At 40.9% G+C, this 14,403-nt stretch overlaps 2 protein-coding genes across 3 annotated transcripts; one reads left to right on the forward strand and one right to left on the reverse strand.

Annotated features, from left to right (window-relative positions):
* Positions 1-118: 118 nt before the first annotated feature.
* LOC115174887 (protein-L-isoaspartate(D-aspartate) O-methyltransferase) lies at positions 119-11,360 on the reverse strand. 2 transcript variants are annotated; one of them, XM_029733884.1, is made up of 8 exons: positions 11,233-11,360; positions 7,595-7,699; positions 7,457-7,488; positions 7,208-7,312; positions 6,931-7,051; positions 5,884-5,969; positions 3,001-3,170; positions 119-1,638 (listed from the first exon to the last, which is right to left on the reverse strand). In XM_029733884.1, the coding sequence occupies exons 1-8, from the start codon at positions 11,285-11,287 to the stop codon at positions 1,626-1,628; spliced, it is 687 nt and encodes a 228-aa protein (XP_029589744.1). In that variant the 5' UTR covers positions 11,288-11,360; the 3' UTR covers positions 119-1,625. The 2 variants fall into 2 exon arrangements, with proteins under 2 accessions (XP_029589744.1, XP_029589745.1); XM_029733885.1 differs by having other exon boundaries at positions 2,945-3,170.
* Positions 11,361-11,611: 251 nt separating this feature from the next.
* Positions 11,612-14,328, forward strand: nup43 (nucleoporin 43). The gene is made up of 8 exons (XM_029733883.1): positions 11,612-11,866; positions 12,141-12,263; positions 12,368-12,445; positions 12,577-12,739; positions 12,944-13,079; positions 13,180-13,331; positions 13,416-13,532; positions 13,691-14,328. Exons 1-8 carry the CDS (start codon positions 11,744-11,746, stop codon positions 13,918-13,920), a joined length of 1,122 nt encoding a protein of 373 aa, XP_029589743.1. The 5' UTR covers positions 11,612-11,743; the 3' UTR covers positions 13,921-14,328.
* The last annotated feature ends 75 nt before the right edge of the window (positions 14,329-14,403 follow it).

Below are 14,403 nucleotides of genomic sequence, written 5' to 3' on the forward strand. Positions count from 1 at the left end.
CAGACTAAATTCTTTCTGCTCTACCACAGATTTTTAGAGTGGCTAGGAAATGGCAGTATAGAAGCCGTCTTCAACAGCATAGACAGCTTGAAGCAATAAACACTCTATAGCACAAAAACATAAGCATCTTTTTATTTTCATTTTTGCCATTCCAGAAATTGTGAAAGCCATAGCTCATCCAATATTTTTAAACAGACATTCAATCGCTTTGCATTAAAATGTATTTTGGCAAAGCACCGGCTACCTTGTTTCACTCACACACACACATACATATATACATATATATATATATATGTATGGCTCTGCTTAGTTTAGTGTCGGTAATCAGTAAAGCTTGCAGTCTTGTCATGGACACCAGAGGCAGCACACGATAAATCATGGGGGAAAGCACAACCCTGAATGTGTGCATGTGTTCACATGTGTATATACACACTCACTCCCATATGTATTTGGACAGTGAATCTAACATTTTAAATGTGGCTCTGTACTTCAGCATTTTGGATTTGAGATCAAATGTTTCATATGAGGCAACATTATAGAATGTCACTGTTTATTTTAGGGTGTTTTCATATTTGTTTGACTAGTTTAGAAAGGAAAGCACTATGTATCTTGTCCCCCATTTGAAGAAATCATAAGTATTTGGACAAATGGACTTATAGTGTATTAAAGTAGTCAAAAGTTGAGTATTATTCCCAATGCTTGACTACATCAAGCTTGTGACTCTACAAACCTGTTTGATGCATTTGCAGGTTGATTTGGTTATGTTTTGCCCAATAGAAACTGAATGAAGAATGTAATTTTCTTTCAAAGTGAGTAATGAAGATGTTTCTGAACCCTTCTAAATTAATCCTGATAATGCCATGATTAAGAAAAATCATGAATGAATAATGAGTGAGAAGGTCACAAAGGCTGCAACAAAACATGCTAATCTTTCACCATTACCAATAACAGAGGTTATAATTTAGGGGGGAGGGGGTCTTCGTACCTCTAACCTTCTCACTCATCACTATTCACGATTTGTTCAAGATCACCCATAACATCCACATGAATGTAGAATTGTTCAGAAACATCTATTCTTACTTACAATAAAAGTGACTCATAAATAACCCAATACATCATTGCCCATTCACTTCCTATTAGGCGACGACGCTGATATATGTTAGCAGAGCAGCAGTACAGATATCTACAGTCAGATCTTCAGAGTAAGTGGCTGAATAATCTCTTCAACTCAGGCTTTCCTCATCAGAACAGTTTGGCAACCTCTTTACACTCAGCTTTGTTTGGAGCTGAAATTCATTATTGTAGAAATGGTTGATTGCAAATCAAGACGTAACCACAAAAACTCAATCTTGCAGCAAATCAAAAGGAAAATTCACAACCCCAAAAAATGCAGGCCAATATATATATATATATATTTTAAACAACCCCCGACACATTCTTCTGTTCAATCTCCAGCAGTCGTTATTCCGACCTCAGGGGTTATTTCTCAGCATGATACTCTAGGTAGAGTTAAAGGAGAAAAACAAAATCACCATGGTTTGTTGTTTTCAAAGAAATCCAATGGCTGTTGTTGGAGCCAAAAGTAGTCTCCTCCAGGTTCACATTGAAATGTGGAATATGTCGCCTCAAAGTTCATCCCTGTGAGAAAGAGGCAAAACATTAAGAGATGGACATAGTGTATTTCCTCTATGTCAAATCATATCAACCTCCTCGTCATGCAACCGTAGGTTAGAGTTAGACAGTCCCATGCACAAACTGTTATAGAATGCCCCACATCATGTGCAAAATCCAAATGTCCCTATGGTTATTTGATTTCTCCATCTCTTCAGATTTAACCAATGAAGTACTGGTATATAATGCAGTAGGGGAGAGTGGGGTAAATTGAACCATTTTTTTTTTACATTCAGCATCACTCTGTCAAGGGGAATATAGTATTCTTTCTAACAAAGATATCTACATATATTTCAGGATGGGGTTTCCCTGGAAATAATCAGCATTTATGTAAACAAAACAGTTCTGAAAACACTGCTTGTTCTTTTAGCATAACTTACCACGGGTATGGGGTTAATTCTGTACTGAATAAAATATTACCACCTTTTGAAAAACCTGTCTCTCTTTATTTCTCAAACACAATTCAACACAATTGCGTTTTTGTCTTTTAATAATTTTAAGCATATTTTAACACAGGCTTATATCCTACCTCATATCCTAGTGGTAATGCCTTGCATTACACCTGGGGAAAAAAACACTTCAATTTGCTCAACTTTCCCCAAGGAAAACATTTTGATTATATTAGCCCACACAGCTACAAGGATGCACTTTCATGCTATGTTTAGGACCTCATATTGTAGCTTATATAGACCCAATCTGATGTATAGATCAATTTTGAAATAATCTACGCTGGTTTAGATACAAGCATCATGACACCTCTAACACAAAGGCATTAGACTTTTTTTTGGACCTAACTTGCTTACCACTTTTTCCATGTGGTTTCTTCCTTCACAGACTCCATGAAATTATGACCTGTCCTAAATATTTGGTCAAATTATACATTTTGTGTATGGTTTCCTAGAAACAAGGGTGACTCAACTTACCCCACTCTTGACTATAATGAGGCTAAATGTCACTTCCCCTCAAGAACAAGGATGATACAATTGACATGCTCTCAAGCAAGAAGTATCACAGCCAAATACCAACCATATCAAATAGTATTTACATGAGATTTCAACTCCGAGAAACCATTGTTATAATTCCAAAGTATCCACACATGGTTTCTTTCACACCACACGTGCTTAGCTGAACAGCTTTAATAGCATACTGGTTTATTGGATTAAAACAAAAATGTGCAGCCAGTTGCCATAGTATGGAAGAATCAAATAATGATGACAAGCAGGAATCGCAGCCCCTTGGGATCCATGATCTACTCCAGGCCACACCATTTCACCTTTGCCCACTGTGTGAAGGAGAGAGGGGGGAGAGAGAGTAGGAAGTCACTTCCACCTGGACCACTGCTTCTCTTTGTCTGTTAAAGGCACGTAAATCACCCCCATCAGGGGCTTCATCTTGGTGCTGCCGTCCTCCAGCTTGTCGTACTGCTCCAGCATCTGGTTCCCTCCAGCCGGCCCCACAGGCAGAATCAGCCTGCCGCCTGGCTTCAGCTGGTCCAGGAGCTGGGAGAGGAGATTGAAGTAGACTCACTGGGTCAGAATTAGATACCCTCCAAGGCAAAACATTTCAAATTTCCCACCCCATCAGACTAGTCTTCTCAGACAAGCTGTTCACATTAAAGGGCGGATGAAATGACTGATTTAGCCCCAATTTCAAGCCTGACTGACTTAGAACGAGATTTACAGTTGAAGTCGGAAGTTTACATACACCTTAGCCAAATACATTGAAATGCAGTTTTTCACAATTCCTGACAAATCCTAGTAAGAATTCCCTGTCTTAGGTCAGTTAGGATCACCACTTTATTTTAAGAATGTGAAATGTCAGAATAATAGTTGAGGGAATGATTTATTTCAGCTTTTATTTCTTTCATCACATTCCCAGTGGGTCAGAAGTTTACATACACTCAATTAGTATTTGGTAGCATTGCCTTTAAATTGTTTAACTTGCGTCAAACGAGTCGGGTAGCCTTCCACAAGCTTCCCACAATAAGTTGGGTGAATTTTGGAACATTTCTCCTGACAGAGCTGGTGTAACCGAGTCAGGTTTTTTCAGTCACGCCTTTTCAGTTCTGCCCACACATTTTCTATAGGCTTGAGGTCAGGGCTTTGTGATGGCCACTCCAATACCTTGACTTTGTTGTCCTTAAGCCATTTTGCCACAACTTTGGAAGTATGCTTGGGGTCATTGTCCATTTGGAAGACCCATTTGTGACCAAGCTTTAACTTCCTTACTGATGTCTTGAGATGTTACTTCAATATATCCACATAATTTTCCTTCCTCATGATGCCATCTATTTTGTGAAGTTTACCAGTCCCTCCTGCAGCAAAGCACCCCCACAACATGATGCTGCCACCCCCGTGCTTCACAGTTGAGATGGTGTTCTTCGGCTTGCAAGCCTCCCCCTTTTTCCTCCAAACATAACGATGGTCATTATTGCCAAACAGTTCTATTTTTGTTTCATCAGACCAGAGAACATTTCTCCAAAAAGTACAATCTTTGTCCACATGTGCAGTTGCAAACCGTAGTCTGGCTTTTTTATGGCGGTTTTGGAGCAGTGGCTTCTTTCTTGCTGAGCGGCCTTTCAGGTTATGTCGACATAGGACTCGTTTTACTGTGAATATAGATACTTTTGTACCTGTTTCCTCCAGCATCATCACAAGGTCCTTTGCTGTTGTTCTGGGATTGATTTGCACTTTCGCACCAAAGTACATTCATCTCTAGGAGACAGAATGCGTCTCCTTCCTGAGCGGTATGACGGCTGTGTGGTCCCATGGTGTTTAAACTTGCGTACTATTGTTTGTACAGATGAACGTGGTACCTTCAGGCGTTTGGAAATTGCTCTCAAGGATGAACCAGACTTGTGGAGGTCTACAATTTTTTTTCTGAGGTCTTGGCTGATTTCTTTTGATTTTCCCATGATGTCAAGCAAAGAGGCACTGAGTTTGAGGGTAGGCCTTGAAATTCATCCACAGATACACCTCCAAATGACTCAAATGGTGTCAATTAGCCTATCAGAAGCTTCTAAAGCCATGACATCATTTTCTGGAATTTTCCAAGCTGTTTAAAAGGCACAGTCAACTTAGTGTATGTAAACTTCTGACCCACTGGAATTGTGAATTATAAGTTAAATAATCTGTCTGTAAACAATTGTTGGAAAAATGACTTGAGTCATGCACAAAGTAGATGTCCTAACCGACAATTCTTTTCCCTAATCTCGCAAATCTCAGTTTTAGACGAGACTGACTTTATGACAAAAATGATCCTACCGTAAAACGTCAATTAATAGGCCGAGCGTTTAATTTCTTAAATCACTGAACAGGCGCTTATTAGAGAAAGGTTTCTATTTCCTTAATGTCCAGAGCTTTTGCTAATTTGCATAGTTAATTGTTTCCTTCCAGCATTCACTTCCAGCATTTGAATGCATTTCTTAATTTCCTGCACTAATGTGTTATCATTTACACAACGTGTCACGTTTCTTTTGGGTTAGTATGCCTCCATAAAATTGCATTTTCGGTAGTTCTTATTTTCACCACTAGAGGGTGACTGCCAATTTCTAAGGTTCTGTACTCCCGAAGTTGTTGGCTGTTTTTGTGCGTGCCAGTTAGATAGCAGTTCTCAGCCAATGGCAAGCAGTTTCTTACTGGCGATAAAAACAGATGATAGCCATATTTCATTTAATGCAACAAATCAAACATTAAACCTCTAACAATTCATGGTAATCTTGTAAACAATTGATTTTGACCAGGCGTTGAGTTGAAAGAGGCATTTATTTTCTGTAATGTGTTCCGTTGCCCGGCTATTAAAAAGGGACAGGCAACTATTTAAGACTCTGCATTTAATTGAAGTTTACAGTATTTACACATTGTAGTAAATTTTGACACTAGAATCTTTTCCCCGACTCATGTCGACACCACCGTTATCAAACATAAAAGTTGGTTTTCCATTCAGTCGCTCTTTAACATGCAATGTCTAGCCTGAGTAGCTACAATTGAATAGACCAGGGGACTGTTTGACAAAATAACATAGCATAGAGCACACCAACGTTCCCTGAGACCGACCAAAGTTTCATCTAACAGAGTTAGTCAGTGCTGTTGTTGATCTCTACTCTGAACACAGCATTCCTAAGGATGATGGTGGATTTAGGTTATGTGGCTCCTATTAGCCGGGACCCCTTTGATGCCTTCAATTGTGTTTTTCTGTGGTTTGGGAACTTACTGCTTGTGGCACGTTGGGTGCTGCCGCGCCCACGTGGATGGCATCATAAGGCGCCTCCTCTGGATGGCCCATCCGCCCGTCTCCCACTGGAACACAACAAACAGTCAGCAGCTGTCACTCACATGCTGCCAGCCGCCCCGCAGTGCCAGCATTATACCCGCCAAGCAGGCTGCACACTGAGAAGCAGAGTGCCAGGGCACACAGCAGAGCTGTGAGATGACGGCTCGACCTCGTCTCTGGCCTATGAGGCTAATGCTGGTTGACTGCAGGGCACGTTGGTTGACTGCAGGGCACGTTGGTTGACTGCAGGGCACGTTGGTTGACTGCAGGGCACGCTCTTTGACTGCAGGGCAGGCGAAAGTAGACAGACACTCTCCTTTCAATAATTCAGCAGAATGCTGGACCCACGTCAACTAAGCTGCTTTGTGTTGCTCTCCCAATGAGTGACCAATATTCATTAGACTCCTTTGAAACATTCCTTATTTGACAGTCAGTGCATCGCCAACCCTGTTTTAAGCTTATACAGTGTCTAGTGGAAGTCTACATTTTAAAGATGATTTAAGTCAGAGAAGGACAGCATTATTCAAACCATCAATGATTCCCAACCAAATTTACTGATGTTTTTGACAAAAACAATGGATACATGTTGCCCTAAAAGTTGTGCAAGGTTGGTAGAATCTTATTCAAAATGATTCACAGCTGTAATGGCTGCCAATGGTGCTTCCACCAAGTGTTAACTATAGGGTGTGGAAACATACGCAATCAATACATCTTCATTTTGTATTAACTTGGAACCTTTTTCACTTTGAAAAAACGTGGAGTAGGCTGTGTAGATCGGAAGGACAAATATCAAATAAAATTTATTCTAAAAAGGGATTCTAAGGCAGCAAAATGTGAAGACTATACAAAGGGGTGTGTAGACTTTCACTAGTGATTATTTTATATTTAACTGACACATTTGTACAATACATTTTAATAACTCAACAATACAAGTCACCAAATTGGAGAGAAAAATTCCCATCTTGCTTTGTTGCTTTTGGGACTTACCTATTAGTTTGACTCGACCAGATGACATCAAGCTGGGGTCATCTTTCTTTACATTGTTAATAGAATCATCTACCAGTTCCTTGATGTGGTCAATTCCTATCACCTTGCCTTTGGGACCTACCTGTTAAATACAATAAATTAGGAAGGTCTGTGCCATCAAACATTACACAGAACCCAAAATATCCCCAAAACCTGAAAATGGACAATTTACCAACTCTCCCACCAGAATATATTACCTAATATGTTATGCGTTTACCCATCATCATGTGTAGCTCACCATTCGTGCGAAGCATGCAGATAGAATTCCACTGCCAGACCCAACATCCAGAGCTTTGGCCCCATCATACAGCTGATCGTGCAGTAGCTCCAACGCATAGGCGTGCTGAGGGAGAGATCAACATACCTGTCAGCACTGTACTTGTAAACCTCTGGGTTTTGCTCAGTTGGTATAAATTATAAGAGCAAGGCGATCAATGTTTGATACGCAACAATTTAAACAAATATTAAAAGTAAAAGCTAGGCCTACCATGTGTGGTGCACTGATGGTTGCTTGATAGCCTTTGGGTGCAAAGCGAGGGATAGTTAGTTTCTAACATTCATCAATGGCTGGGTTATTGAATTTGCACTACACTACTTTATTGTACTACAAGAAATAAGCACACACCTATTGACTGTGGGGAGTCCATGTAGGGGTTGCTTCTGGAGAAATGGCCTCGGTCTGTGGCCAACATGACTTCATAGACCTTGTCTGACTTGATGATCCCATTTTCTGAGGACACAGGAAAACAGTGTGATCCTCCACAGTGGACAATGGAGAGTCACAGACTCACAAACACTGCAGTGTCTTCGGAGTAGACTAATCCCCCCACAGGAGGCTCCACTGACAATTGGTGCCAACAGTAGGAAGTGCCCGCGACAGCCAGTGCAGCTGCTCTCATTAATACTCCCCCAGACCCCGGGCCCCAACCTTACCACTATGTTGCTCAGTGGTCACAAGGATACATTACACCTGCACTCCCAACAGTTTTAGATGAACAAGTAAAAAATTCTGACCCCTTGACTTTTTCCACATTTTGTTATGTTACAACCTTATTCTAAAATGGATTACATCATTTTCCCCCTCATCAATCTACAAACATAATGACACAGCAAAAACTGCTTTGTAGAAATGTTTGCAAATGTGTAAAACAAAACAAAAAACAAAACTGAAATACCTTATTTACATAACTATTGAGACCCTTTGCTATGAAACTTGAAATTGAGCTCAGGTGCATCCTGTTTCCATTGATCATCCTTGAGATGTTTCAATAACTTAATTGGAGTCAACCTGTGGTAAATTAAATTGATTGGACATGATTTGGAAATACACACAACTGTCTATATAAGGTCCCACAGTTGACAGTGCATGTCAGACAAAAACCAAGCCTTGAGGTCAAAGGAATTGTCAGTAGGATTGTGTTAAGGCACAGATCTTGGGAACGGTACCGAAACATTTCTGCAGCATTGAAGGTCCCCAGGAACACAGTGGCCATCATTCTTAAATGGAAGAAGTCTGGAACCACCAAGAGTCTTCCTAAAGCTGGCCGACCCGGCCAAACTAGGCAATCGGGGGAGAAGGGCCCTGGTCAAGGAAGTGGCCAAGAACCCGATGGTCACTGACAGAGCTCCAGAGTTCCTCTGTGGAGATGGGAGAAACTCTGCAGCACTCCACCAATCAGGCCTTTATGGTAGAGTGGCCAGACAGAAGCCACTCCTCAGTAAAAAGCACATGACAGCCTGCTTGGAGTTTGCCAAAAGGAGCCTAAAAGACTCCCAGACCATGAGAAACAAGATTCTCTGATCTGATGAAACCAAGATTGTAGTCTTTGGCCTAAATGCCAAGCGTCACATCTGGAGGAAACCTGGCACCATCCCTACGGTGAAGCATGGTGGTGTCAATATCATGCTGTGAAGATGTTTTTCAACGGCAGGGACTGGGAGACTAGTCAGGATCGAGGGAAAGATGAACGGAGCAATCCTTGATGAAAACCTGCTTCAGAGCGCTCAGGACCTGAGACTGGGGCGAAGGCTCACCTTCCAACAGGAAAACGACCCTAAGCACATAGCCAAGACAGCACAGGAGTGAATTCGGGACAAGTCTCCGAATGTCCTTGAGTGGCCCAGCCAGAGCCCGGACTTGAACCCGATCAAACATCTTTGGAGAGACATGAAAATAGCGTTGTGCAGCGACGCTCTCCATCCAACCTGACCGAGCCTGAGAGGATCTGCAGAGAAGAATGGGAGCAACTCCCCAAATACAGGTGTGCCGAGCTTGAAGCACCATACCCAAGAAGACTCGAGGCTGTAATGACTGCCAAAGGTGCTTCAACAAAGTACTGAGTAAAGGGTCTGGAATGATTCTGAAATGAGATATCAGTTTTATCCTTTTTAAAAAAAATAAATTTACAAAAATGTCTAAACCTGTTTTTTTGCTTTGTCATTATGGGGTATTGTGTGTAGATTGAGAGGGAAAAACAATACTTTTTAGAATAAGGCTGTAACGTAACAAAAATGTGGAAAAAGTGAAGGGGTCTGAATACTTTCCGAATGCACTGTATATGCACACAATAGGCTAGTAGGTTAATGTTTTTTTTCACTTGAAAGACCAACTCTTAAAACTTAATGTTCTGAACCCACTGTGTGTGATAATCATCGTTTAGCTCAGAGAAACCCTGGAGGATACAAAGAACACTAAAGTCAGTAATTAGCATGCATCGTGAGTTTGACCTGTTTAAATCCGGCTTAGGCTAACTTAAGGTTTGCAGCTGGTGAGTAGGCCTAAATGGGTCAGCATGCACATGACAACAGGGGAGCATGGGTGTTGCTCATTTTTTTACCCAGAACTCAACTTTTGGGAATAAAATATTCCACCACTTCAGCATCACATTTTACCCCATGTTTTAGTATCCCTGGATGCAGTGTTGTGCATGTTGTTATGTTCTCAACATGAAATATGTCCCCTTTTATGTCTATACAATATCACAAATGTAAACAAGGCACAATAAGGTGCATGTTCACCCAAAGGGATTTTGGCAAAACGCTCAGACCCGCCCTAGTACCAAAGTGTCTGCTGCAGTGCTTTGCTGGACACTGACCGTGTAAATATAGCCAACTAGATCTGCTTGCCAAATCATGTTGGACACTGATATAGGCAAGCCAACCAGCTGCTCTCTGCAGTCTGCACCAGGTCTTCAGGAGATCTTTCTCATTTTTTAACAAAAAGATCTTCCTAGTAAATGGGTGAATTTGAGCAATATAATCTTATCTATTAGATTTCAATCGAAATCAGCTAACTTTCAATCAGCTAATCCACTTCCTTATTGTATGGCACACACACAAGAAAACATAGACATTCGAAAAACAAATCTTAGCTGGTTCACAGCAAGACTAACTACCACAGTGGTGTGTCAGGTGTGACTACAAATTGAATGAAATTGTGCACAACTACCTATGAGTGCTGAGTGTGTGACCAGTAGTAGTAGTCTTATAATAACAACAGGGTGTGATCATGCTACCGTAGAAGCTACGGTCAGTACAGCGGATCAACATGCAATGCATGGATGCCCCGCACACAGGTTAGCTTCTTCGCTAACTAATACACTGCTGTCCATCTTCGCTGCTGTTGTAAAAACATAGACATATCTACTCAGTCGAACTTCCCATGCATGTAGTTAGTAGGCTAGCTCACTAATAAAACGGTTTCGGTATTCACATTTCTCCACATATGCCATACATATCCCATGAACTGGCTAACTAGCAAATAAAAAAAATAAAAAAATTTGATTCCGCAACACAGCTGTTGTTGGTAAGTTAGGTAACTAGCGTTAGCTACTACCAAGCCAACAAAAAGAGGTTGGGTAAAACAATTATGTACATTATTGCATTGGGGGCAGAGCCCAATATGACGCACATAAAATATCGGAGGCTCTATAAATACGACTGCCTTGAATTAAACGAAGCCACTAGCTATTGTTAACACGCAATTATTAACTAGTAAACTGTGCTAACAGTTGCAGATTTGCTAACATCCGCCTGACATTACTGTAGCTTGAATACAGAGGAACACATTGGCTGTGGTAACTAATGGAAACAGTGTGCTGTCCCAACCGCTAGCTAACGCGGTAAAAACTTTAGTAGCCTCCCATTTCTAGCCTAGCCCGACCGTTGCCACCATGCTTTGGAGAAAGCAGCAATTCTTCTTTTCCCATTAGATCTCTAAACCAAAATGCTTAATTATCCACTTTATATAATGAGTAAACTTACTGCGAAGGTTGTTTACAAGCTCTGCGTGGCTGGCTCCTCCTGATTTCCAGGCCATTATTACACACACTCTGCGGAGCAGGTAGAGAGCCTCTGTCAGTGCCGCGCCTGCGCCAACGAAACTGACAACCTCTAAAAAAGATGGAGGGGATACGTCACGCGACATAATTCGCAGTTTGCAGCTTTTTCCACACGGTTATTCACTGAATAAATTGTGTTGACATATTAGTTACATAATACGATATTTTATATTTAATTTGTTTTTTTGACCACTCAGATATGATTGCCCGAGCATGAAGCTATCTTCCACGTTCACCCACTAGAGGAGCGCGAGAACTTAACTCATTAATGAATTAGTGACGTGTTTACAAGGCGTTTAACGTTTAATTTAGTTCAGTTTGTCCTAATGAGCCACCATATGAGACCTGGCGGGATTCAGGAAAATGCATGTCAAGGGGACTTGTTTTAATTAAAAAAATAAACAGAATTACAAGTAGCTACGTTTAAGATTATTATGATGGAGGGTATCAATGCAAAGTACGTGTCACAGAAAATCAGCAAAACGAGATGGAGACCGGTCTCATCTTCGTCTTTACAGCAACCAGACATATTTGCTACTGGGTCTTGGGATAACGAGGTGGGTTTGCTAGCTAGCCAAACCGCTAACTGTACCGTTAACTAGCTACTGTCGGTACTGTCAATACAACGTTAATTTGCTTTATTATTCTCTGTCAATAATAACAAACATGACACTTTACTTACCTACATTACAGAAGTCCAGTGTGCTGCCACTAACGTTAGGGCAATTTATGCATAGCTAACGTTAGCTACTAGCTAACTAGTATACTTAGCTACCATCAATCAGCTGTTGAACATGTATTTTTGTCTGATTGCATACATCTCTTTTTAAGAACAACAAAATTTCCATTTGGTCCATCGGAGAGAATGGGATCTCCGGTTTGGACGATGAATTTGAGGGAGACCCCCAATTAGTATGTGAACACAAACATAATGGGGATGTTCTGGACCTTCAAGTAAGTTTATCAACTAGGTCTAGGATATTAGACTGATATTGTTGTACTTGGTCCTTATTTTCAAAATATAATGCCATAATTGAATGTCAATCTTACACTTTTAGTTTCTGGATCAAGACAGAATAGTAACAGCATCATCGACTGGAGCAGTGATCATCTTTCGGCATCACCACAACAGCCAGGTATGGATGTTATTTCACGAGACATCATCATAATGAAGATACACCAACAATCATGGATAGACAATTACAAATGTCAAGGTAGCTTGTGGAGGACCTTGTGTTCAATAGCACCTGTATTCTCTTCTCAACAGACATTGTCTGTTTCTCAATTGTGGGAAAGAGCACATCATTATCCCTGCGACAACGCTCCATGTACTGGAATTGTGTGTAACAGCCCTGAGATTGTCACGGTCGGGGAAGATGGAAGGATCATCCTCTTCAGAGCGGACCAGGAAGGAGTGCTGCGCACCATAGGTCTGAGAACGAAACAATACTTTAGTAACAATACCTCATAGATAATTGTATTCTACCCTGGCAGTGGACATTGTTTTCATCAAGGTTGCATTTTGAACTTGCAATGGCCTACATGCTAATTTCCAAAAGTCATCTGGAACTTCAAATAAAATCCCACCCTTTAACCAAGATGATACTGACATACTATTTTTTCTTAATTGTCAGAAAATGCTGATAGTAGCACAATCCATGATGTGACTTTCCTAAGGACTACGGAGATCCTTACTGTCAATTCAATTGGCCAGCTCAAAATATGGGACTTCAGGCAGCAGGGCAATGAACCATCGCAGATTCTTTCACTGTAAGCTGTTTAAATATTTGAAGAGCTAATGTAAATCAGTTTTTCTGGTCCTACAAGTTTGTTGTGTAATGTCCTTTATGTATTTTGTTTTGCCTGCAAGAACTGGGGACAGAGTCCCACTGCATTGTGTGGACAGGCACCCCAACCAACAACACATTGTGGCCACAGGGGGGCAGGATGGCATGCTCTGTATCTGGGATGTGAGACAAGGCAACATGCCCTTTTCACTTATGGAGGCACACTCTGCTGAAAGTAAGATATTTATCGAAGTAGTTTATTTACTAAAACAGCAAGTCTATCTTTGGTTCATAGGTTAACTGTTTTTTTTGTGCTCAGTGTGGGAGGTCCATTTTCATCCATCAAACCCAGACCACCTGTTCTCATGCTCAGAGGATGGATCACTGTTGCATTGGGAGACTTCCTCAAATTCAGACACACCATCCTTCTTACAAGGCAAGTCATCAGAAATATTTTTTTAAAGGCTCACAGAGCAGGATGGTTGTGTTTATTGCCAAATGGAAGTATTTGATATATCAACCTGTTTATTTGGCAGGATAACATTACTGTAACACCAATCATTCATAATCCGAATTGTACTTTTTGTTCACCAGGTGGACGGAACACAAGCATAGTTTCGCGCAGCGCAATAGCCCCAGCAGGTGGGAACCAGTCCCTCATCAGTTCCTGGCTCACTGGAGACTCAAGTAAGGGACGCCTTGAGACCACTCACATGCTGCCCAGTCAGACCCTGTCTGTGAACAGTCTGGATGTGCTGGGACAATGCTTGGTGTGTGGAACGGACGGAGAGGCTATTTATGTCAACAAACGGGTCCCAATTTAGAAAACTGTTTTGCTATTAACATTAATAGACATGCTGGCTGGACTTTATTTACCTTTAACTGATTGTTAAAATCTATTTTCAGTAAAAGGTCTCGCTTCTGAGGATTACATAACCACAATCGGGTGATTGTTTTTGATAGTCCTGAAGGAGGTTGAAGAAATTGTAAGCATACAGAGGTCTTTTATTACCACTGAAATATTACTCTTGTACAGGAAATTGTGCTCAACACCAGTCAGAGTTCTTGATTTGTGGGGAAGTCATATTGGTTGTGTTCATGTCATTTAACTCCTGTGTTTTGAAATAAAATGTCTGCATAAAAATGTGTGTTCTTGATTTGTGGGGAAGTCATATTGGTTGTGTTCATGTCATTTAACTCTTGTGTTTTGAAATAAAATGTCTGCATAAAAATGTGTTCTCACTTATCCAATTATGTGTCACTTTTCATAACAGACAAGATATACAGTTTGACAAAGAACCATTATA

The sequence above is a fragment of the Salmo trutta genome, chromosome 35, assembly GCF_901001165.1.
Source record: "Salmo trutta chromosome 35, fSalTru1.1, whole genome shotgun sequence".
NCBI classification, from domain to species: Eukaryota; Metazoa; Chordata; class Actinopteri; order Salmoniformes; family Salmonidae; genus Salmo; species Salmo trutta.